The following is a 24,681-nucleotide window of genomic DNA, read 5'->3' as shown; positions in this document are numbered from 1 at the left end:
CTGGAATGTGCCTACCTTTAAAATCAGACATTTCCTCAATTTGGTGCTTGAAAAGTCCTTGTAATTATTGTTGCCAATTTCTAAGTTCTCCTACTCCCTTATCATTTTCTGTATCTATTTATTTCATTACTTTTTGTGAGAGCCAACTGGGCACAGACTTCAGTTCAATGTCTATTCCACCTTGGTTCAATGTAGTTTCATTGAAATGATGTGGAAACAACGTGGATTCAGCCGGTGGGAGATGTGTCCACTTTCATCATTTTCCCGCTGCTTCAATTGAAGGGTGTTGCTCTACTCTGTTGTGGTGCGGTTATTATGTGGACGACAACATCTAATGTTGGTTTCAACTTGGCTTTCCATACAAATCCTTCCATTACAAAAGGAACCAGTTTTTTGGTTTCTTTCTCATTATAAAAACAGCAATTGTGAGATTTAGTTGTTACCGCTATTCATGAACATAGTGTCACGCCCTGATCTGTTTCAGGGGGGTACTGTCACACCCTGATCTGTTTCACCTGTCCTTGTGCTTGTCTCCACCCCTCTCCAGGTGTCGCCCATCTTCCCTATCATCTCCTGTGTATTTATACCTGTGTTCTCTGTCTGTCTGTTGCCAGTTCGTCTTGTTCATTCAAGCTAACCAGCGTTTTTCCTGTCAGGTCCTATCGTTTCCCAGCCTCTCTTTCCTCATCCTCCTGGTTCTTGACCTTTGCATGTCCTGACCCTGTACCCGCCCGTCTGACCTCTCTGCCTGACCCTGAGCCTGCCTGCCGTCCTGTACCTTTGCTCCACCTCTGGATAACTGAACTCTGCCCGTCCCTGACCCAGAGTCCACCTGCCGTCCTGTACCTTTGCCTTACCCTGGATCTTCGACCCCTGCCTGCCTTGACCTGTCTTGCCTGCTACAATTGCTACAATAAACATTTTTACTTCGACAGTCTGGAACAGGCTGTTGTACACGTCGATCTAGAGCATCCCAAACATGCTTAAAGGGTGACATGTCTGAGTATGCAGGCCATAAGAACTGGGACATTATCAGCTTCCAGGAATTGTGTACAGATCCTTGCGACATGGGGTTGTGCATTATCATGCTAAAACATGAGGTGATGGTGGCGGATGAATGGCACGACTCAGAAACTCGTCACAGTATAGCTGTGTATTCAAATTGCCATCGATAAAATGCAATTGTGTTCGTTGGTCACCCCCTCCCCTTTTTGCCCTTAGAACAGCCTCAATTCATCCGACATGGACTCTACAAGGTGTCGAAAGCACCACAGGGATGCTGGCCCATGTTGACTCCAATGCTTCCTACAGTTGTGTCAAGTTGGCTGGATGTCCTTTGGGTGGTGGACCATTCTTGATACACAATGGAAACGGTTGAGCGTGAAAAAAACACCAGCGTTACAGTTGGTGACACAAACTGGTGCACCTGGCACTTACTGCCATACCTTGTTCAAAGGCACTTGAATATTTTGTCTTGCTCATTCACCCTCTGAATGGCACACAAACACAACCCATTTCTCAATTGTCTCGAGGCTTAAAAATCCTTCTTTAACCTGTCTCCTCCCCTTCATCTACACTAATTGAAGCGGATTTAACACGTGACATCAATAAGGGATCAAAGCTTTCACCTGGTCAGTCTGTCATGGAATACTCAGCGTATGTACAATTGTATAACATTGAGGTCCTTAAAAATTACAAATAAGTACTTGAAAAAGTCCCTGAAAGTCCTTGAATTTGACTTGCCAATGTCTGTATGAACCCTGCTTGAAGGATGTGTAGTCCTAGCCATATGTTGTAGTATAGGTGAAGTTATGGGCCAATTTGCATATATTCATTATTATTCCTCTAATTACACATAGAACTGCATACAACTCCTTTTTATTTTTGTTTCAAAACAATTAAACAATGTCACACATTGCCCCATTATTTATAGAAATAACATTGTGTAGAGTTTAACCAAGGCTGTGGGTTTATTAAGGGTTAGTTAGGACGGTTGACTTAAGTCCAGTAAGGTTAACCATAGCGAAGTTGTGTTTATACCTTTCTGTGTGCGTGTGTGTAGACATTGAGGTGCAGCCAGAGTTCATCACCTTCCTGTACCAGCTGACTGAGGGGGCGGCTGGGCAGAGCTATGGGCTAAATGTTGCCCGATTGGCTGAGATTCCAGAAGCTATACTCCACATCGCCGCACGCAAAGCACAGGAACTAAAGAACATCGTCGACGCCCGGAGGTACACATACAAAGACACACACTGTCCCACACAGTGGGACACTCTTTCGGCTGAGCAGTCCAATGACTGAGTATGAGAACACTTCTGCAAAACTTTTTAAATCAATCTTTACTAACGACATGCCACTGGCTTTGAGTAAATCCAGTTTGTCTATGTATGCAGATAACTCAACACTATACACTTCAGCTACTACAGCGACTGAAATGACTGCATCACTTAACAAATTGCTGCAGTTAGTTTCAGAGTGGGTGGTAAGGAATAAGGTCCTAAATATTTGAAAAACTAAAAGCATTGTATTTGGGACAAATCATTCGCTTTACCCTTAACCTCAACGAAATCTTGTAATAAATAATGTGGAAATTGAGCAAGTTCAGGTGACACAGGTGACTCCATGTGTAACTCTGTGTTTTTGTATGTTGTCGAACTGCTTTGCTTTATCTTGGCCAGGTCGCAATTGTAAATGAGAACTTGTTCTCAACTTGCCTACCTGGTTAAATAAAGGTGAAATAAAAAATAAATAAATAAAAAACTAAACTGCTTGGAGTAACCCTGGATTGTACACGGTCATGGTCAAAACATATTGATACAACAGTAGCTAAGATGGGGAGAAGTCTGTCCATAATAACGCGCTGCTCTACCTTAACAGCACTATCAACAAGGCAGGTCCTACAGGCCCTAGTTTTGTCGCACCTGGACTACTGTTCAGTCGTGTGGTCAAGTGCCACAAAGAGGGATTTTGGAAAATTGGCTCAATGTGGAGTAGAGATTGAATTCACCACTACTTGTATTTGTGAGAGGTATTGACATGTTGAATGCACTGAGCTGTCTGTTTGAACAACTGGCGCTACTGACACCCATGCATACCCCACAAGACATGCCACCAGAGGTCTCTTCACAGTCCGCAAGTCCAGAACAGACTATGGGAGGCACGCAGTACTACATGGGACTTTATTCCATATCAAATACCTGATGCAAACAGTAGAATGAGATAAAAACAGAAACAAATACAGCAGGGACTGTGAAGAGACACAAACACAGGCACAGACACATGCATACACACACACACGATAAACTATACACACACGTACACAAGGATTTTGTGTTGTATATATGTGGTAGTAGAGTAGTGGTCTGAGGGCACACAATGTGTTGTGAAATCTGAAGTGAATGTATTGTTTTTAAAATGGTATAAACTGCCTTAATTTTGCTGGACCCCAGGAAAAGTGGCTGCTGCCTTGGTAGATCCAAGTGTCGGCTGGAGTGGTGTAAAGCTTGCTGCCATTGGAGTCTGGAGTAGTGGAAACGCGTTCTCTGGAGTGATGAATCACACTTCACCATCTGGCAGTCCGATGGATGAGTCTGGGTTTGGCGGATGCCATGAGAACGCTACCTGCCCCAATGCATAGTGCCAACTGTAAAGTTTGTTGTTGGAGGAATAATGGTCTGGGGGTGGTTTTTCATGGTTCGGGCTAGGCCCCTTAGTTCCAGTGAAGGAAATTCTTAACACCACAGCATACAATGACATTTTAGACAATTCTGTGCTTCTAACATTGTGGGTACAGTTTGGGGAAGGCCTTTTCCTCTTTCAGCAGGGCAATGCCCCCGTGCACAAAACGAGGTCCATACAAAAATGGTTCGTCAAGATAGGTGTGGAAGAACTTGACTGGCCTGCACAGAGCCCTGACCTCAACCACATCAGACATCTTTGGGATGAATTGTAACGCAGACTGCTAGCCAGGCCTAATCACCCAACGTCAGTGCCCAACCTCACTAATGCTCTTGTGGCTGAATGGATGCAAGTCACCACAGCAATGTTCCAACATCTAGTTGAAAGCCTTCCCAGAAGAGTGGAAGCTGATATAGAAGCATAGGGGAGGACCAACTCCATATTAATGCCCATGAGATGTTCAACAAGTAGGTGTCTGCTTACTTTTGGTCATGTAGTGTACATATGGGCAGTACCAAAACCAGTGATCTAATGATTGTCATTTCGCAGCTAAATCTGCAGAGCTAGGATGGTTGTATTCCCCATATATATAACATTCTATTGGTTGCAAGAATTTGTATAATAATTTAAATTGAAAAACTCAAAGTTTTGAATCCAGCGTCGTTTTGTGTATCAGTTCATAAACCATGTGCCATGGAATCGGTGTGTCAAATCTCCTCCCAACTGCATCTGCGCAGCTGTCAATTTTTTGGTCCTTAAATCAAACTGGTATACTGTTTTATTCATAATTTATTCAAATAATTTATTCATAGCCAATTTTTTGTCTTTAGTGCAGGGCCGACAGACATGTTCCTTACCTTCTCCCGTTTCCACTTGCCTCGTCCATTTTTGTAGTAATGCTGCAATCAGTTGTAATTTTGGATAGAGCAGACATTTCCATATATATTTGTTAACTGCATGTGTGACGTAACTCGAACAGTCCTGTTTATGATATAATTTACAAAGATTATACCATATTAAAATGAAATTGCAACCAGCTTTTAAAAAAACAAAAAAAACATTTAAATGTTTTATTTTATTTAACTAGGCAAGTCAGTTAAGAACAAATTCTTATTTTCAATGACGGCCTAGGAACACTGCCTTGTTCAGGGGCAGAACGACAGATTTTTACCTTGTCAGCTTGGGGATTCAATCTTGCAACCTTTCGGTTACTAGTCCAACGCTCTAACCACTAGGCTACCTGCCGCCCCTTTCTATGGCTTCTTTTAAAAATAACAATATTTTGGAGATTATTTCATTTTTAAATAATCGAAAGTGAAAGGTTGTAATCTGAATGATGGGGAAAAAGTCCATTCTTGAACATGAGGTGAGCTATTGTTACATATCTGCTAGAGAACCAGTTCGGATTTAAGTATAGTTTTTGTATGATTGAAGCCTTTATTAAGAGTTCCAATGCTTTAGTAATTAATCATTTCTGCCCCTCGAATTCATATTCATTATATAAATAGGCCCGTTTAATTTTGTCAAGCTTGTCATTCCAAATAAAGTGCAATAGTCTTTGCTCATATAATTTAAAAAAAACAAGTCATTAGGTGTAGGCAAGGCCATAAGCAAATAGGTAAGCTGGGATATGACTAAAGAATTAATCAGGGTGATTTTTCCACGGTAACAAGATTTTATCTAATTTGGCTAACTTTCTAATAAAATGTATTGTAGTGAGATAATTTCTTTCTTTCGGGATATGAATACCAAGTATGTCCACTTCACCGTCTGACCATTTTATTGGTAAACAACACGGTAATGGCAAACTTTTATTTTTAGCAATTCAATATAAAATATGGTGCATTTATCATAATTCGGTTTTAATCCAGAGAGGTTAGAAATGTTATATAGATCCTCTGTGAGGCTGTGCAGGGATCCAAATTGCGGATTTAAAAGAAAACATGAATCAGCATACAATGACACCTTTGTTTTTAAGCCCTGGATTTCTAGCCTCTTGATATTTTTGTTGGATCTGATTTTAATAGCTAACTTTTCGATGGCCGTAATAAATAGAAATGCCTATCATGGACAACCTTGTTTTACTCTTCTTTACAATTTAAAACTTTCTGATAAGTAGCCATTATTTACTATTTTACACCTGGGGTTACTATACATAACTTTAACCCATTGTATAAGAGATTCTTCAAAATTCTGATGGTCCAGGCATTTAATTAAATGCTCTATGCATTTTGCTAGGATTTTGGCATCACAACACTGTGTAAGGGGTCTCCAGTTTTTTAGGTGAACTGGATCTTTATACTGTATTTACCACCTGGGTCCTATTTCAGTAATAGGGAATTCAGACCTTCTTGCTGAGTATCTGATAGTCTACCGCTTTTATAGGAGTGGTTAAAAGAGAACTTTGAGTATATCGAAAAATATTTGATATAACTCAACTGGTATGCCACCCAGCCCTGAAGTTTTCATGGACTTGAAGGCTTTAATTGCATCTAGAAGTTATTCCTCTGTAATTAGGCCTTCACATGAGTCTTTCTGTATAGCTGTAAATTTGACTCTATTAATAGAAAAAAATCCTTACAATTAACTTCAGTTAATGGAGATGGAGGAGACTGAAATTAAAACATGAATCATGGATGACTCTGTCATTTATAGCAAGTTTCAGTAAATTATTTTTGGTCGCATTTCTATGTTGAAGATAAAAAAATAATTTGGTGCATTTTTCCCCGTATTCCAGTTCGCCTTATTTTTATGATATATTACACTTGATCTTTCTTCAATAAGTTCCTCCATTTCTTTTTGTTTTTCCTCCAACTTATCCTGTGCCTCTATGGTACAGTTTTTATTACCATCTATCTGCACTGTTGGACCTTCTATTTCCTTTGTTAATATGGACTCTTTTGACCCTAAATTGCTTTTGTTTTAGAGATGAGTGTTGAATTGCATGGCCTCTAAAGGCACATTTAAAAGTGTCCCAAACAATAAGGTTATCTGCTGTGCCTATGTTCTGTAGGAAAAAGTCAGTTATAAATGATTCTGTCTTGGTTAAAAACTATTCTGTCTTGGTTAAAAACAAGTTGTCATCCAGTAAGCTTTGACTATATTTCCAGTATCCTCACCCTTGCAGAAATTCTGTAAGAGTAATGTGTATACCAATTATTTGATGGTCCGACCGCATTCTGTCCCCAATCAACACTCTTTAAACATTTGCTGGCAACGAAAATGACATAAGGAATTAGTCAAGACGACTTGCTTGATTGAGCCTCCTCCATGTATATCTCACTAGGTCAGGATATTTAAGCCTCCATATACCCACTAGTTCCAATATATCCATAATATTCGTAATTTCTTTAAGTGCATGAGGGTGATAGTTTGTAATGTGAATTCCTTTACGGTCCATTGAGGTACTTAAAACCATACTATAATCTCCTACTGTAATAATTGAGTCATGTATTGCCTGTAAGCTCGATAAATGATTATACACTGCCGTTCAAAAGTTTGGGGTCTCAGACCCCTTGTGAGACCATATGCTTGTGCGGTTGGCCCTGGGTTCCTCCTAATGCAAGACAATGCTAGACCTCATGTGGCTGGAGTGTGTCAGCAGTTCCTGCAAGAGGAAGGCATTGATGCTATGGACTGGCCCGCCCGTTCCCCAGACCTGAATCCAATTGAGCACATCTGGGACATCATGTCTCGCTCCATCCACCAACGCCACGTTGCACCAGACTGTCCAGGAGTTGGCAGATGCTTTAGTCCAGGTCTGGGAGGAGATCCCTCAGGAGACCATCCACCACCTCATCAGGAGCATGCCCAGGCGTTGTAGGGAGGTCATACAGGCACGTGGAGGCCACACACACTACTGAGCCTCATTTTGACTTGTTTTGAGGACATTACATCAAAGTTGGATCAGCCTGTAGTGTGGTTTTCCACTTTAATTTTGAGTGTGACTCCAAATCCAGACCTCCATAGGTTGATAAATTGGATTTCCATTGATTATTTTTGTGTGATTTTGTTCTCAGCACATTCAACTATGTAAAGAAAAAAGTATTTAATAAGATTATTTCTTTCATTCAGATCTAGGATGTGTTGTTTAAGTGTTCCCTTTAATTTTTTGAGCAGTATATTTGATCCCCTGCTGATTTTGTACGTTTGCCCACTGACAAAGAAATGATCAGTCTATAATTTTAATGGTAGGTTTATTTGAACAGTGAGAGACAGAATAACAACAAAAAAATCCAGAAAAACGCATGTCAAAAATGTTATAAAATGATTAGCATTTTAATGAGGGAAATAAGTATTTGACATCTCTGCAAAGCATGACTTAGTACTTGGTGGCAAAACCCTTGTTGGCAATCACAGAGGTCAGACGTTTCTTGTAGTTGGCCACCAGGTTTGCACACATCTCAGGAGGGATTTTGTCCCACTCCTCTTTGCAGATCTTCTCCAAGTCATTAAGGTTTCGAGGCTGACGTTTGGCAACTCGAACCTTCAGCTCCCTCCACAGATTTTCTATGGGATTAAGGTCTGGAGACTGGCTAGGCCACTCTAGGACCCTAATGTGCTTCTTCTTGAGCCACTCCTTTGTTGCCTTGGCCGTGTGTTTTGGGTCATTGTCATGCTGGAATACCCATCCATGACCCATTTTCAATGCCCTGGCTGAGGGAAGGAGGTTCTCACCCAAGATTTGACAGTACATGGCCCCGTCCATCGTCCCTTTGATGCGGTGAAGTTGTCCTGTCCCCTTAGCAGAAAAACACCCCCAACGCATAATGTTTCCACCTCCATGTTTGACGGTGGGGATGGTGTTCTTGGGGTCATAGGCAGCATTCCTCCTCCTCCAAACACGGCGAGTTGAGTTGATGCCAAAGAGCTCCATTTTGGTCGCATCTGACCACAACACTTTCACCCAGTTGTCCTCTGAATCATTCAGATGTTCATTGGCAAAGTTCAGACGGGCATGTATATGTATTCTTGAGCAGGGGGACCTTGCGTGGGCGCTGCAGGAATTCAGTCCTTCACGGCGTAGTGTGTTACCAATTGTTTTCTTGGTGACTATGGTCCCAGCTGCCTTGAGATCATTGACAAGATCCTCCCGTGTAGTTCTGGGCTGATTCCTCACCGTTCTCATGATCATTGCAACTCCACGAGGTGAGATCTTGCATGGAGCCGAATAATCGCACCAACTGTTGTCACCTTCTCACCAAGCTGCTTGGCGATGGTCTTGTAGCCCATTCCAGCCTTGTGTAGGTCTACAATCTTGTCCCTGACATCCTTGGAGAGCTCTTTGGTCTTGGCCATGGTGGAGAGTTTGGAATCTGATTGATTGCTTCTGTGGACAGGTGTCTTTCATACAGGTAACAAGCTGAGATTAGGAGCACTCCCTTTAAGAGTGTGCTCCTAATCTCAGCTCGTTGCCTGTATAAAAGACACCCGGGAGCCAGAAATCCTTCTGATTGAGGGGGTCAAATACTTATTTCCCTCATTAAAATGCAAATCAATTTATAACATTTTTGACATGCGTTTTTCTGGATTTCTTTGTTGTTATTCTGTCTCTCACTGTTCAAATAAACCTACCATTAAAATTATAGACTGATCATTTATTTCTTTGTCAGTGGGCAAACGTACAAAATCAGCAGGGGATAAAATACTTTTTTCCCCTCACTGTATTTGGTTATTTATTATTTCATGAATTATCCTATCTTTTATCTATTTATAAATACTATACATAAAAAATATAATAGCAAATATTTTACAACATTCCCTAAATTGAATTGTATAGTGTATTTATAGTTAAAGTATTAATTGTTGTATTTTATTATTTCTTATTTCTAGGCTTGCCTTCATCTTTTTACGGACATGCCCAAGCACACCTAATTTATCATTTATAGATTTTAGCAGTTCGGTTTCCACGTACAGGGTGGTGAAATAGGTAATCCGTGTCAGTCAAAGAGTCTATTCATTTTCCTTTAGAGTTTGGTTCTCTATTCTTTCTGTGTTTACTCTCTGCTATGATTTGGTGTTGACTGTGTTGGTTGTCTTTGTCTATACAATTCTCTGGCCTTAGAAGCTGTTTTGAGTTATCCAGTTTGGATGTTGTTGCGCACGAGTGAGCAGATCAGCGTAAAAGTACTATTATTTAGTCAGTTTTAGGGACATTCATTTATATGCTTTTTCACGAGGCATTCTGAACCGCCATGCTACCTTCTTATTGAGTCATTGTTAGTTTTACACTTAAGACATGCCGTTGTGCTGTAGAATTTGTGAATGTTGTCTCTGTGTAATACATTCTATACATTATTTTATACTGGATTAAGCATACATTTCCATTAACTCTAATTTCGTTCCCTGCATCTTGTGCCAATGTCAGTTCTTTTTAAGTCTTGGTTCCAATAGTTGATATTTTTTCTAAGAGATTGTCAGATGGATAGGCTCTCTGCAAGGTTTTGTATATCTTACCGATCATACAAATATCTTTTTCTAACTCAAATAGGATTTCCTCAAGATTGCTTTGATGTCCAAAAGATTTCAAATCAAAATTTCTTGATATGAAACTTTTCAGTTGCATGTATTAAAAAATATCTGCATTGGTCAGTCCAAACATTGCTTTTTAATTCCGTCAAGGAAATATATTTATTTCCTATTACCAAGTCATTTACGGTTTTTATACCCTTACTTTTCCATATGAACCAATTTATCAGTGAATTCTAAAAATATGTCCGTGGATTGTTCCATAGGGTTGTGTTTTTTGGGAGTGATATTGGTTCTTGTAGAATACGTAAAATGTGCTTCCATATTGTTAGTGTCCTTAACTATGAAGTTGTTAATGTTCTTAGCTTCATTGTTGATAATTAAATACAGAAATATCTGATTTAATTTTTTCAAGCTGTTGAATAGGTTGTTGATCATTGCTAGACAACAATTTTCAGGTCTTGCCATAGATATTTAAGTCAAAACTGTAGCTCGGCCACTCTGGAACATTCACTGTCTTCTTGGTAAGCAACTCCAGTGTTGATTTGGCCTTGTGTTTTTGGTTATTGTCCTGCTGAAAGGTGAATTTATCTTCCAGTGTCTGGTGGAAAGCAGACTGAACCAGGTTTTCCTCTAGGATTTTGCCTGTGCTTAGCTCCATTCCGTTTCTTTTTTATCCTGAAAATCTCCCCAGTCCTTAACGATTCCAATAATACCCATAGCATGATGCAGCCACCACTATGCTTGAAAATATGGATAGTGTTACCCAGTAATGTCTTGCATTGGATTTGTCCCCAACATAACACTTTGTATTCAGAACAAAAAGTGAATTGCTTTGCCACATTTTTTGCAGTATTACTTTAGTGCCTTGTTGCAAACAGGATGCATGTTTTGGAATATTTTTTATTATGTACAGACTTCTTCTGTTCACTCTGTCAGTTAGGTTAGGTGTTGAATGCTTAGCTGGACAGGAAAATGGTCCAATTCAAACACTTATCAAGAGAACATCCTTGGTCATCCTTACTGCCTCTGATCTGGCGGACTCACTAAACACAAATGCTTTGTTTGTAAATTATGTCTGAATGTTTGAGTGCGCCCCTGGTTATCTGTACATTTTTTAAAGAACAACATTTTGCCGTCTGGTTTGCTTAATATAAGGAATTTTACTTTTGATACTTAAGTATATTTAAAACCAAATACTTTTAGACTTTTACTTTTTTTGCTAGGTGACTACTTTCTATAAAGGTATCTTTACTTTTACTCAAGTATGACAATTGGGTACTTTTTCCACCACTGGTGACTGGGTTTATTGATACATCATCCAACGTGTAATTAATAACTTCACCATGCTCAAGGGGACATTCAGTGTCTGTTTTTTTTCTTCATCTACCAGTAGTACAGATGAAACACTGACGTCATCAGAGCGCAACGTATGTTTGTTGTTGTTGAATGCTGTCGAACGCTGAAACTGAAACCTGTCGAACGCTGAAACCTGAACTAAAGACCTCGGTTTAAAAGCTGACATTGTTTTTATATACTTTTATTCGATTTTGAATCCTGCGGCTCTGTTGGGCTAAATTGCTGTGAGCGCTGCTATCTGTCCAGGGATCCTGCTAGCTGGGTGAAAGCCCAGCTAGCCTAGATGGCTCGGCAGTCTCAAGTGGAGGCCGCTATTGAACGTTTCCAACGTTGCAGGAGCTGCGTTTAATTTACTTTGTTCCGGGACAATGTGGACCGCGTTGACTTTCAATGTAGCAACTGCTTTGCTTGCGGAGGACTACAGGAGCGAAGTAGCTACTCTTAGCAAGCAATTAGAAAATCTACATAAGCTACTGGGGAACCCACGCCCACCTACTTTTTCTTCCACGCCAGTAGCCGTACGCCGCTCTTGTCTGGTGGAAGTTTCACCGCCGTGTCGGATCTCCACAGCCTTCTGGCCGGTGCCAGGCAGGGTTCCATCCCGGAAGGGGTCTCCCCCTTTCCTGGAGAACGGAGCTGATCTCGACCCAACCAACTAGCCATGGAGGGACGTCACTCGCCGTGGAAGTCGAACAAGGTGTCCTCTGGCAATGGGGTTCTCAATGGAGATGTTGAGCTCGGAACTGACACAGACCAGAAACAGCTTTGCCGCACTGGATCCAGAGGTTCCGGCACCTTCATCTGTGGTGGCTTCCCAATCAAGATCGGATCCGGAGGTACCTGCATCTTCGTCCTCGGCTCTGTCTCCCTTTCCGGTGGCTTCTACCTCGGGTTCAGATCCTCGGAGCTCCCATCCTCGGAGCTCTCACCATACCGCGAGGCTGCCTGAGAGACCGGCCCATTCAACATCACAGGCAGCTCTATGGTGAGATACATCTCTGTCCCCAAGGCAAAAAACCTGTGCAACCCAGGAGCACAAGTACAGGACATAACAAGGCTGCTTCTGACTGTTCTACCACAGATGCCGGGAGCTGACACTGTTGTAGTGTCCATGTGGGGTCAAACAACATCAGGAGGGCTAGCTCGGAACATTTGAAAATTGATTTTAGCATTAAAAGACTCCAAAAAACAGCCAATCATTTCAGGTCCAGTACCATCGTTGGGCCACGGGTGTGAAAGATTCAGCAGACTGCTGGCATTACACATCAGGCTAAGACTACTGTAGCTCTGCTGGAGTCACTTTTATTGGTAACTTTGACACCTTCTAGAAACAGAAGATACTCTACAGGAATGACGATCCATCCAAATCATCTTGGCTCCTGGACTCTGTCCACGCATTTCAAGGCTGCGTTGAAACAATGACTGGTAAATGATCCAAGACCAGCTCAGTTAATCCCTACCATTGTGACAATGAGTCGTCATAATGCTGCATCAAATATACATGATCTTAGGGGCATTGGCAAACACAAGTCATTTAATTTATGTACCCCTAATTGCACCAAATACATCTGTTTACCCTACAGCTATTGTAAACAGTAATCATGAGCCTATAAACCAGAGTTACACTGTTAGCACTGAGGCAGTGTGCAATAGTAGGAAGACAACTTTATGCAGCTCACCCTGCACTATCAGCTCCAATGTAAATAACATGAGTAAGTCTAACTCTGATAAGCCTCCCAGTAAAGCATTAAAAACAATCAAGCATCCCAGAAAAGTGCTATAAATAGCCCATATTAACATATGCAGCCTGAAAAACAAGGTCCATGAAGTCAATAACTTGTTTGTAACAGATGACATTCATATTCTGACAATCTCTGAAACTCACTTAGATAATACCTTTGATGATACAGTGGTAGCAATACATGTTTATAACATCTACCGAAAAGACACAAATGCCAACGGAGGCGGTGTTGCGGTCTATATTCAGAACCACATTCCTGTAAAGCTTAGAGACGATCTAATGTTAAATACTGTTGAAGTAATATGGCTACAGGTTCATCTGCCTCACCTAAAGCCCATTCTTGTGGGAAGCTGCTATAGACCACCAACTTCTAACAGTCAGTATCTGGAAAATATGTGTGAAATGCTTGCTAATGTATGTGATATCAACAGAGAAGTCTATTTTCTGGGTGATTTAAATATTGACTGGCTATCATCAAGCTGCCCACTCAGGAAACAACTTCAAACTGTAACCAGTGCCTGCAACCCGGATCAGGTTATCAGTCAACCTACCAGGGTAGTTACAAACAGCACAGGAATGAATCATCAACAAGTATTGATCACATTTTTACTTATGCTGCAGATATTTGCTTTAAAGCAGTATCCAAATCCATAGGATGTAGTGATCACAATATAATAGCCATATATAGGAAAACCAAAGTTCAAAGGCTGGGCCTAATATAGTGTATAAGAGGTCATACAATAAGTTTTGTAGTGATTCATATGTTGATGTAAATAATATTTGCTGGTCTGTGGTGTGTAATGAGGAGCAACCAGACGCTGCACTTGACACATTTATGAAACTACTTATTCCAGTTACTAATAAGCACGCACCCATTAAGAAAATGACTGTAAAAGCTGTTAAATCCCCTTGGATTGATGAGGAATTTAAAAATTGTATGGTTGAGTGGGATGAGGCAAAAGGTATGGCAATTAATTCTGGCAGCCCAACTGACTGGCAAACGTACTGCAAATTAAGCAATCATGTGACTGAACTAAAGAAAAAGAAACTAGACTATGAAACAAAAAAATTCTATAAAGAATGATAGTAAAAAGCTTTGGGGCACTTTAAATTAAATTTTGGGGAAAAAAGCCAGCTCAGCTCCTTCATTTATTGAATCAGATAGCTCATTCATCACAAAGCCCACTGATATTGCAAACTACTTAAATTACTTTTTCATTGGCAAGATAAGGAAACTTAGGGATGAAATGCCAGCAACAAACACTGATACTACACATCCATGTATATCGAACCAAATTATGAAAGACAAGAATTTTACTTTTGAATTCCGTAAAGTCAGTGTGGAAGAGGTGAAAAAAGTATTGTCGTCTAGTAAATATGCATAAAGGGTCTGACAATCTAGATGGAAAATTACTGAGGATAATAGCAGACAATATTGCCACTCCTATTTGCCACATCTTCAATTTAAGCCTACTAGAGAGTGTGTGCCCTCAGGCCTGGAAGGAAGCTAAAGTCATTCCGCTACCCAAAAATAGTAAAGCCCCCTTTACTGACTCAAATAGTCGACCAATCAGCCTGTTACCGACCCTTAGTAAACTCTGGAAATAATTGTGTTTGACCAGATACAATGCTATTTTACAGTAAACAAATTGAGAACAGAATTTCAGCATGCTTATAGGGAAGGACATTCAACAAGCACAGCACTTACACAAATGACTGATGATTGGCTGAGAGAAATTGATGATAAAATGATTGTGGGGGCTGTCTTGTTAGACTTCAGTGCGGCTTTTGACATTATTGATCATAGTCTGCTGCTGGGAAAATGTATGTGTTATGGCTTTACACCCCCAGCTATAATGTGGATAAAGAGTTACTTGTCTAACAGAACACAGAGGGTGTTCTTTAATGGAAGCCTCTCCAACAAAACCCAGGTAGATCAGGAATTCCCCAGGGTAGCTTTTTAGGCCTCTTGCTTTTACATTTTTTTACTAACGACATGCCACTGACTGAGTAAAGCCAGAGTTTATATGTATGGAGGATGACTCAACGCTATACACGTCAGCTTCTACAGCGACTGAAATGACTGCAACACTCAACAAAGAGCTGCAGTTCATTTCAGAGTGGGTGGCAAGGAATAAGTTATCCCTAAATATTTCTAAAACTAAAAGCATTGTATTTGGAACAAAACACTCACTGAACTCTAAACCTCAACTAAATATTGAAATAAATAAATTGAGCAAGTTGAGATGAATAAACACTTGGAGTAACACTAGATTGTAAACTGTCATGGTCAAAACATATTGATGCAGTAGTAGCTGAGATGGGGAGAAGTCTGTCTATAATAAAGTGATTCTCTGACTTCTTAACAACACCATCAACAAGGCAGGTCCTACAAACCCTAGTTTTGTCGCACCTTGACTACTGTTCAGTCATGGGGTCAGGTGCCACAAAAAAGGACTTAGGAAAATTGCAGTTGGCTCAGAACAGGGCAGCACGGCTGGCCCTTGGATGTACACAGAGAGCTAATGTTAATAATATACATGTCAATATCTCCTGGCTGAAAGTGGAGGAGAGATTGACTTCATCACTACTTATTTATGAGAGGTATTGACATGTTGAATGCACCGAGCTGTCTGTCTAAACTACTGGCACACAGCTCGGACACCCATGCATACCCCACAATACATGCCACAAGAGGTCTCTTCAGTCCCCAAATCCAGAACAGACTATGGGAGGCACACAGTACTACATAGAGCCATGCCTACATGGAACTCTATTCCACATCAAGTTACTGACGCAAGCAGTAAAATTTTATTTAAAAAACAGATAAAAAAAACACCTTATAGAACAGCAGGCACTGGGAAGCAACACAAACATTGGCACTGACATGCACACACACACACACACACACACACACACACACACACACACACACACACACACACGATAACATACTCACTATACATACACATGGATTTAGTATTGTAGATATGTGGTAGTGGTGGAGTAGGGGCCTGAGGGCACACAGTGTGTTGTGAAATCTGTGAATGTATTGTAATGTTTTAAAATTGTATAAACTGCCTTAATTTTGCTGGACCCCAGGAAGAGTAGCTGCTGCTTTGGCAGCAGCTAATGGGGATCCATAATAAATACAAATACAATAGGTGCCCTTCTTTGGAGGCATTGGAAAACCTCCCTGGTCTTTCAAATCAATTTACTTTGTCACATGCGCCGAATACAACAGGTGTAGACCTTACCGGGAAATATTTACTCATGAGCCCTTAACCAACAATGCAGAGTTTTTAAAAAGTAAGAAAAATTTGCTAAATAAACCAAATGAAAAATAGTAACACAATAAAATAACAATAACGAGGCTATATACAAGGGGTACAGAGTCAATGTGTATTGGGTACAGATGGGTTAGTTGAGGTAATTGAGGTAATATGTACAGTACCTTCGGAAACTGTTCAGACCCCTGGAGTTTTTCCTCATTTTGTTACGTTACAGGCTTGTTCTAACATTGATTAAATAAAAAATAATACTCAGCAATCTACACACAATACTCCATAATGACAAAGCGAAAACGGGCTTTTAGAATTTTTTGCCAATGTATTAATAATTTTTTTTAAACATACCTTATTTACATACAGTACCACTCAAAAGTTTGGACACATACTCATTCAAGGGCTTTTCTACATTGTAGACATCAAAACTATGAAATAACATATATGGAATCATGTAGTAACCAAAAAAGTGTTATGCAAATCCAAATATGCATAAATTATACATAAGCATAGGCCTATATTTGAGCCCCCCCCCCCCCCAAAAAAACCCCCAGAATTAAAATAATGATTGTGCAGTTATACAATGACATAGCCAACCACATATTACGCATATCCGCATATATATATATATTTTTTACTCATTTAAGGTGTCTTTGGTACTGATAATCACCTTTGAGTGTGGACTGTATTATTATGCATACTGGATGGACTAGTTACCTTATGCTATGCTCAAAAAATGTATATATTTGAGTCTGGGAGAGAACTTACAGGCCTATGCGAAGCTGTTGATTTATTGATTACATTTTTTATATTTTCATAATTAATAGGCTGACACATTACTTTTAGCAACAGAATATCTCACCATCATGCATTTCATCTCTTCTGTCACCTTCCATTCCTTTCTGGAGCATGCAGAGATCAGGGCAGTCAACAGTTTAATGAAATATGTTTGTTGTGAAAACATGTTACTATCAATGTTCCCGAACAGATTTCACTTGGTTTCCCATATGAAGCACTGGGTAGGTGCAGGAACAGTGTTGGAGGGCGCACGGCATACAGAGTTTGGGCGGAATATCACCTTTCGAGCAGCAAGAGGCTGCATGCTCCTCAAACAGTGGTTGAGGCATGAAGTGAAATAACCGGAGTAGCCTGCCAGTGGGAAAGCGGCCTCCATTCGCTATTCGAATGCCTGTTCCTGCCCATTTGATAATGGGCCATTCTAAATCGAAACTAGCCTGAGGCAAGGAAGAGAGCGCAAGCTTTTTGTGACTTTCTCAAATGATCAGTAGCGTATTGTCGCATCATGCAGCCCATATATGTTTTAATTTCTAAGACAGTCTAAAGTTTATCATTCACAACTAAAGTTGCCAAATAACTCTAAATGTAGCATATAGGATCTGTTTGAAATTATCACATTTATGCTCAACTTAGCCTTTTCATATGCGCACTTGCTCTGGAATGGGAAAAATATCCTTTCTATTTTATTCAACTAAGTTCAATTATATTCTTCTTACTACAAAATAATATAATATAAAATAATGGAATGGGACTTCTACGCATATCTTGTCAGCTATATGAACACATCTACACACTATAGCATGGCCCATAGCCAGATAACATACAGTAGGCCAACTCATATTCTGTTCTTCTGAAATACATTTTGTAATTAACGCATTTGTATCTTTATCTTTTTAAATTAAACTGATTTGGCATGTATTCATTTTATGAGGGCTGCAAGATGTTTACCAGGTTTATTTGAGTAGTAGGCTTTATTGGCGATTAACCTGTATGTGTTGGCTCACTTCAAAAGTAAAAGATCATATTCCTGCTTATGTTCAGAAATTGTATTTTCTTCTTTACCCTATAAAGATTTTTTGTGCTTTTTCTAAAATAGTGATTTATTTTTGTTTAATTTCTAACTCCGTGTCAGTCGTCAGTTATGTGGAGGTGAGGATAGATTCAGGCGCAGGACACAGAACTGAGTAAAATAACGTACTTTACTCTCGGAAAAAATCATAAACCAATAATCCACGCAGGGATAACAATCCTGACACAAAACAACTGACACGAAGTCAAGAAACAACCACGCACAAAACATAATGAGAACCAGAGGGTTAAATAGGGATATAATCATAACGAGATGGGAACCAAGTGTGACCACTCAAGACATAACAAATGGAAAAAGAAACGTGGATCGGTGGTAGCTAGAAAGCCGGTGACGATGACCGCCGAACGCCGCCCGAACAAGGAGAGGCACCAACTTCTGGGGAAGTCGTGACTCAGATTTAACTATTACGGAATATGAAATTATCATTCCCCTAATAAAATCAAGATATTCTAATTGTGAGGATGGTCATTGCGCAGGGTCTGCGTGTGTCAGGCAACCTGCAGGCCAGGGCGTACAGAGCTAGTTTAGTAAGTCTCCCTCTTTAATCCTCTCCATAGGAATTACCGGTCAGCAGAGGCACACACACACCATGTAATCCCCTCCATATGAAATGTGTGTCTCGTGCCAGACAGTCAGAGCCCGTGGGATACAGTAGAGTACTGGCTTGCCACTCATTCCTTTACCATCAAGGCTCAGTTCACCCCTGGGGACCGGTGTCTTATTTTTAGTGAGAGAACCCCAAATCTTTCTCAAAGAATCAGATTGGTTTTTGCAGGTTCCACCATCCTGACACCAGCCCATTCCTTTAAAGGATCTAGTAACATTTCCACCTGCAACTAGCGCCAAATGTCAATTGCATACCAGTAGTAGCAAAGGAATATATATCCATGAGTGTAAAACATACTTTTCAGAGCGTAGCATTTTATATGTGACTATCTGGTCCGGCTGCACTCTGATTCTACCATATTGCGGACACTTATCAGTCCTTTCAGATCTACATAAATGGCGGGGGGCTTGATATTGGGCAACATTTCAGAACACACAAAATGGATTTACTTCAAGACTGAAATATTTGTAGTAGAATAATTCCATATGATTCTCTGTTGGCCTCCACTTATATTGGATCGAATAAAAACCTCTCTCTCTCTCTCTCTCTCTCTCTCGCTCTCTCTCTCTCTCTCTCTAGAAAGAGCAAGAGGTTGTTTGCTGAACTGTGGCGCATCGACGACAGAAAGGCTCTTTTGGACTGGGTACAGCTAAACTCCTGATCACACACATGTATGCACGAATGTACACACACAGAAATCCCTGGCCGTTGTGACTCTAAGCCTGGTTTGTCCTCCATAAGGTCTCTCTAGCCCTGACTCAGGAAGGACTAAAGCCCTGAGGGAACAGGAGGAACAGCATTAATCTCTGTGTCTATAGAAAATGGACACACATACCATTAAATGCCTGAGCACATGCAAGTGCGCGGCGGATTAGCGGGGCCAGTGATGCGAGACCTATCTCTAAACCCAGTCATTTTTTTATTGAACCTTTATTTAACTAGACAAGTCAGTTAAGAACAAATTCTTATTTGCAATGATGGCCTACACAGGCCAAACCTGGACGACGCTGAGCCAATTGTGCGCCGCCCTATGGGACTCCCAATCACAGCCAGTTATGATACAGCCTGGATTTGAACCAGGGTGTCTGTAGTGACGCCTCTAGCACTGAGATGCAGAGCCTTAGACCACTGCGCCACTCGGGAGCCCCAAGTCAGCAAAGAGACGGAACAGTGATCCTGGATTTTTCAGAACCAGTAATTGCCTGAAGGCCGCTAGGACCACAATGGCCATCTCCATCACTATAATGTCTGTGTGTGTCTGCTTCCTCTGACCAGCATAGATTATCTCTCAGGGTTTCTCAGTCTTTGGCCGGGATTTCAATCCAAGGTGCGTTATAGAGCAGTGCATGCATAATAATGAATTAATAATATTGTTTTTCTTTGGTACCAGGTAGTTTAATTGTATTAAAGTAAGTAAATACCTAAAAGTACCCAGTTACCACATAGATTGTTGGTCAATACCAGCTGAAACAGCAAGTGTATCTATTGTTAGGGAAACTCATAGCATTAATGGCATGGCTGCACGCTTGCTGTGATTCCAGTATGAGACCGCGCAGAGAAGCAGGGAATATAGTTATTTTGACAAGCATAGGCAAGAGACGTGCTTTGATAATGCAACCTATGGTTTACAGAATGAAGTCAGGAATTTGCATTCGAGACAGGATTTAGGATTTTGGTTTCAGTGTGATTGGGACTGGATGGGAAAATAGCCTAGGCTCTAGGACAGGAGAAGATTGTTTTCTCTCATGCCTCTCTGAATTGTTAGGACTTCATGTCTGTGACAGAGAGGCCTTCAGTGGGGCAAAAAAGTATTTAGTCAGCCACCAATTGTGCAAGTTCTCCCACTTAAAAAGATGAGAGAGGCCTGTAATTGTCATCATAGGTACACTTCAACTATGACAGACAAAATGAGGGGGAAAAAATCCAGAAAATCACATTGTAGGATTTTTTATGAGTTTATTTGCAAATTATGGTGGAAAATAAGTATTTGGTCAATAACAAAAGTTTATCTCAATACTTTGTTATATACCCTTTGTTGGCAATGACACAGGTCAAACGTTTTCTGTAAGTCTTCACAAGGTTTTCATACACTGTTGCTGGTATTTTGGCCCATTCCTCCATGGAGATCTCCTCTAGAGCAGTGATGTTTTGGGGCTGTCGCTGGGCAACACGGACTTTCAACTCCCTCCAAAGATTTTCTATGGGGTTGAGATCTGGAGACTGGCTCGGCCACTCCAGGACCTTGAAATGCTTCTTACAAAGCCACTCCTTCGTTGCCCGGGCGGTGTGTTTGGGATCATTGTCATGCTGAAAGACCCAGCCACGTTTCATCTTCAATGCCCTTGCTGATGTTTTCACTCAAAATCTCACGATACATGGCCCCATTCATTCTTTCCTTTACACGGATCAGTCGTCCTGGTCCCTTTGCAGAAAAACAGCCCCAAAGCATGATGTTTCCACCCCCATGCTTCACAGTAGGTATGGTGTTCTTTGGATGCAACTCAGCATTCTTTGTCCTCCAAACACAACGAGTTGAGTTTTTACCAAAAAGTTATATTTTGGTTTCATCTGACCATATGACATTCTAACAATCCTCTTCTGGATCATCCAAATGCTCTCTAGCAAACTTCAGACGGGAGGATTTGAGTCCCTGGCGGCGTAGTGTGTTACTGATGGTAGGCTTTGTTACTTTGGTCCCAGCTCTCTGCAGGTCATTCACTAGGTCCCCCCGTGTGGTTCTGGGATTTTTGCTCACAGTTCGTGTGATCATTTTGACCCCACGGGGTGAGATCTTGCGTGGAGCCCCAGATCGAGGGAGATTATCAGTGGTCTTGTATGTCTTCCATTTCCTAATAATTGCTCCCACAGTTGATTTCTTCAAACCAAGCTGCTTACCTATTGCAGATTCAGTCTTCCGAGCCTGGTGCAGGTCTACAATTTTGTTTCTGGTGTCCTTTGACAGCTCTTTGGTCTTGGCCATAGTGGAGTTTGGAGTGTGACTGTTTGAGGTTGTGGAGAGGTGTCTTTTATACTGATAACAAGTTCAAACAGGTGCCATTAATACAGGTAACGAGTGGAGGACAGAGGAGCCTCTTAAAGAAGTTGTTACAGGTCTGTGAGAGCCATAAATCTTGCTTGTTTGTAGGTGACCAAATACTTATTTTCCACCATAATTTGCAAATAAATTCATAAAAAATCCTACAATGTGATTTTCTGGAATTTTTTTTCTCATTTTGTCTGTCATAGTTGAAGTGTACCTATGATGAAAATTACAGGCCTCTCATCTTTTTAAGTGGGAAAACTTGCACAATTGGTGGCTGACTAAATACTTTTTTGCCCCACTGTATGTAGTGAATTTTGCATGGGCCTATCAAATTTGAGACTGTCTGAAGAGACACAATGACAGCTCAAAGAGGCACATGTTATTTTATAGGTTACTGTAGGGGTTTTCTGTAGGGTTTATTAACTGCATTCAGGTCCCGTGTGCAGTTCAGCAGTGTGCTTTGAATTCATGGCGACTTTGTGTGAAGTAAATACGCTAGGCTAAAGGCTTCCCTGCGACAACCTGTTTGGATAATGTGCTATTTTATTTTCTGCTAATCTGATGCTGTGTATGTTGTGTATTTTGTGGAAATGCATTAGTGCCGACATTGGGTAATATTTTGGTAATTTCCCAGGTCTTGTCATTTACATTTTTGGGGGAAATGTGAATAGCGGGGACAGTCCCAGGCTCCTTGTTACCCATGTTAATCCCTAATTCAGATTTAGTCTGGGTACCAGTCTGTTTAGCTATCATTCCACTCCTTGCCACTCCTGTCATTTGGCAAGTGGCAGGAGTGGAATGTTACCTAGGCTAATTCAGACTGTGTGGGTAGAATGAATTCAGACTTGTACAATTCAATAAAAAAAAGACTGTTGAATCTTTGTGTTAATTTCTCTAGTGTGAAATTCACTGTCTAATGAAATACTTACCTTCCTTTTTTAATGTCTGATTTAGTTTCAGTGATACCGTTTGGGTAACGCTTTACTTGACACCCAGTGTCATAACAGCAGACATAATATGTGACATTGTGTTATTTTATGGCTGGTTATGACGCCTAAATTAGTTTCAAAACCCACATTTTATTTAAAGTCATGTTTTTTCATATTATTTTAAATAACAAGAAGCATTATGACCATCATGTGTTACTTTACTTAGACTAAGAGAATACACTTTATGAAACTGTCAAAAAGCGTTATGACCATCAAACCATATAAACCAGAAAGGTCTATCAAATCAAATTTTATTTGTCACATGCACCGAATACAACCTTACAGTGAAATGCTTACTTACAAGCCCTTAACCAACAATGCATTTTTAAGAAAATACCTAAAAAATGTAAGAGATAAAAGTAACAAATAATTAAAGAGCAGCAGTAAAATAACAAAAGCAGGCTATATACAGGGGGTTCCGGTACAGAGTCAATGTGTGGGGGCACCGGTGTCGAGGTAATATGTACATGTAGGTAGAGTTATTAAAGTGACTATGCATAGATAATAACTGAGAGTAGCAGCAGCGTAGAGGAGGGCAGGGAGGGCAAACCAAATAGTCTGGGTAGCCATTTAATTACACTGCTCAAAAAAATAAAGGGAACACTTAAACAACATAATGTAACTCCAAGTCAAACACACTTCTGTGAAATCAAACTGTCCACTTATGAAGCAACACTGATTGACAATACATTTCACATGCTGTTGTGCAAATGGAATAGACAACAGGTGGAAATTATAGGCATTAGCAAGACACCCCCAATAAAGGAGTGGTTCTGCAGGTGGTGACCACAGACCACTTCTCAGTTCCTATGCTTCCTGGCTGATGTTTTGGTCACTTTTGAATGCTGGCGGTGCTTTCACTCTAGTGGTAGCATGAGACAGAGTCTACAACCCACACAAGTGGCTCAGATAGTGCAGCTCATCCAGGATGGCACATCAATGCGAGCTGTGGCAAGAAGGTTTGCTGTGTCTGTCAGCGTAGTGTCCAGAGCATGGAGGCGCTACCAGGAGACAGGCCAGTACATCAGGAGACGTGGAGGAGGCCGTAGGAGGGCAACAACCCAGCAGCAGGACCGCTACCTCCGCCTTTGTGCAAGGAGGAGCAGGAGGAGCACTGCCAGAGCCCTGCAAAATGACCTCCAGCAGGCCACAAATGCGCATGTGTCTGCTCAAATGGTCAGAAACAGACTCCACGAGGGTGGTATGAGGGCCCGTCCACAGGTGGGGGTTGTGCTTACAGCCCAACACCGTGCAGGATGTTTGGCATTTGCCAGAGAACACCAAGATTGGCAAATTCGCCACTGGCGCCCTGTGCTCTTCACAGATGAAAGCAGGTTCACATTGAGCACATGTGACAGACGTGACAGAGTCTGGAGACGCCGTGGAGAACGTTCTGCTGCCTGCAACATCCTCCAGCATGACCGGTTTGGCGGTGGGTCAGTCATGGTGTGGGGTGGCATTTCTTTGGGGGTTGCACAGTCCCCCAAAGATAGAAATTCGTTGAAACAGATTTAAGTTTCCCTGCATTAACGTCCCCGGCAACTAGGAGCGGCGCCTCTGGATGAGCATTTTCCTGTTTGCTTATGGCAGTATACAGCTCATTGAGTGCGGTCTCAGTGCCAGC

At 41.0% G+C, this 24,681-nt stretch overlaps 1 protein-coding gene across 4 annotated transcripts in view; it reads left to right on the top strand.

The window, feature by feature from the left end:
• msh3 (mutS homolog 3 (E. coli)) overlaps positions 1–20,013 on the top strand; it is a 153,436-nt gene extending 133,423 nt beyond the window's left edge. The window contains exons 23-24 of one of the 4 annotated variants that reach the window (XM_029716199.1): positions 2,063–2,231; positions 19,605–20,013. In XM_029716199.1, the coding sequence (XP_029572059.1) occupies positions 2,063–2,231; positions 19,605–19,686 (251 nt within the window). In that variant the 3' untranslated portion in view covers positions 19,687–20,013. Of the gene's footprint in view, positions 1–656; positions 1,239–2,062; positions 2,610–19,604 lie in introns of those variants that run through there. The other 3 variants (XM_029716201.1, XM_029716200.1, XM_029716202.1) reach the window with 3 other exon arrangements.
• The last annotated feature ends 4,668 nt before the right edge of the window (positions 20,014–24,681 follow it).

This window comes from Salmo trutta, chromosome 27 (assembly GCF_901001165.1).
Source record: "Salmo trutta chromosome 27, fSalTru1.1, whole genome shotgun sequence".
NCBI lineage: Eukaryota > Metazoa > Chordata > Actinopteri > Salmoniformes > Salmonidae > Salmo > Salmo trutta.
This window is presented reverse-complemented; position numbering and strand designations above follow the sequence as displayed.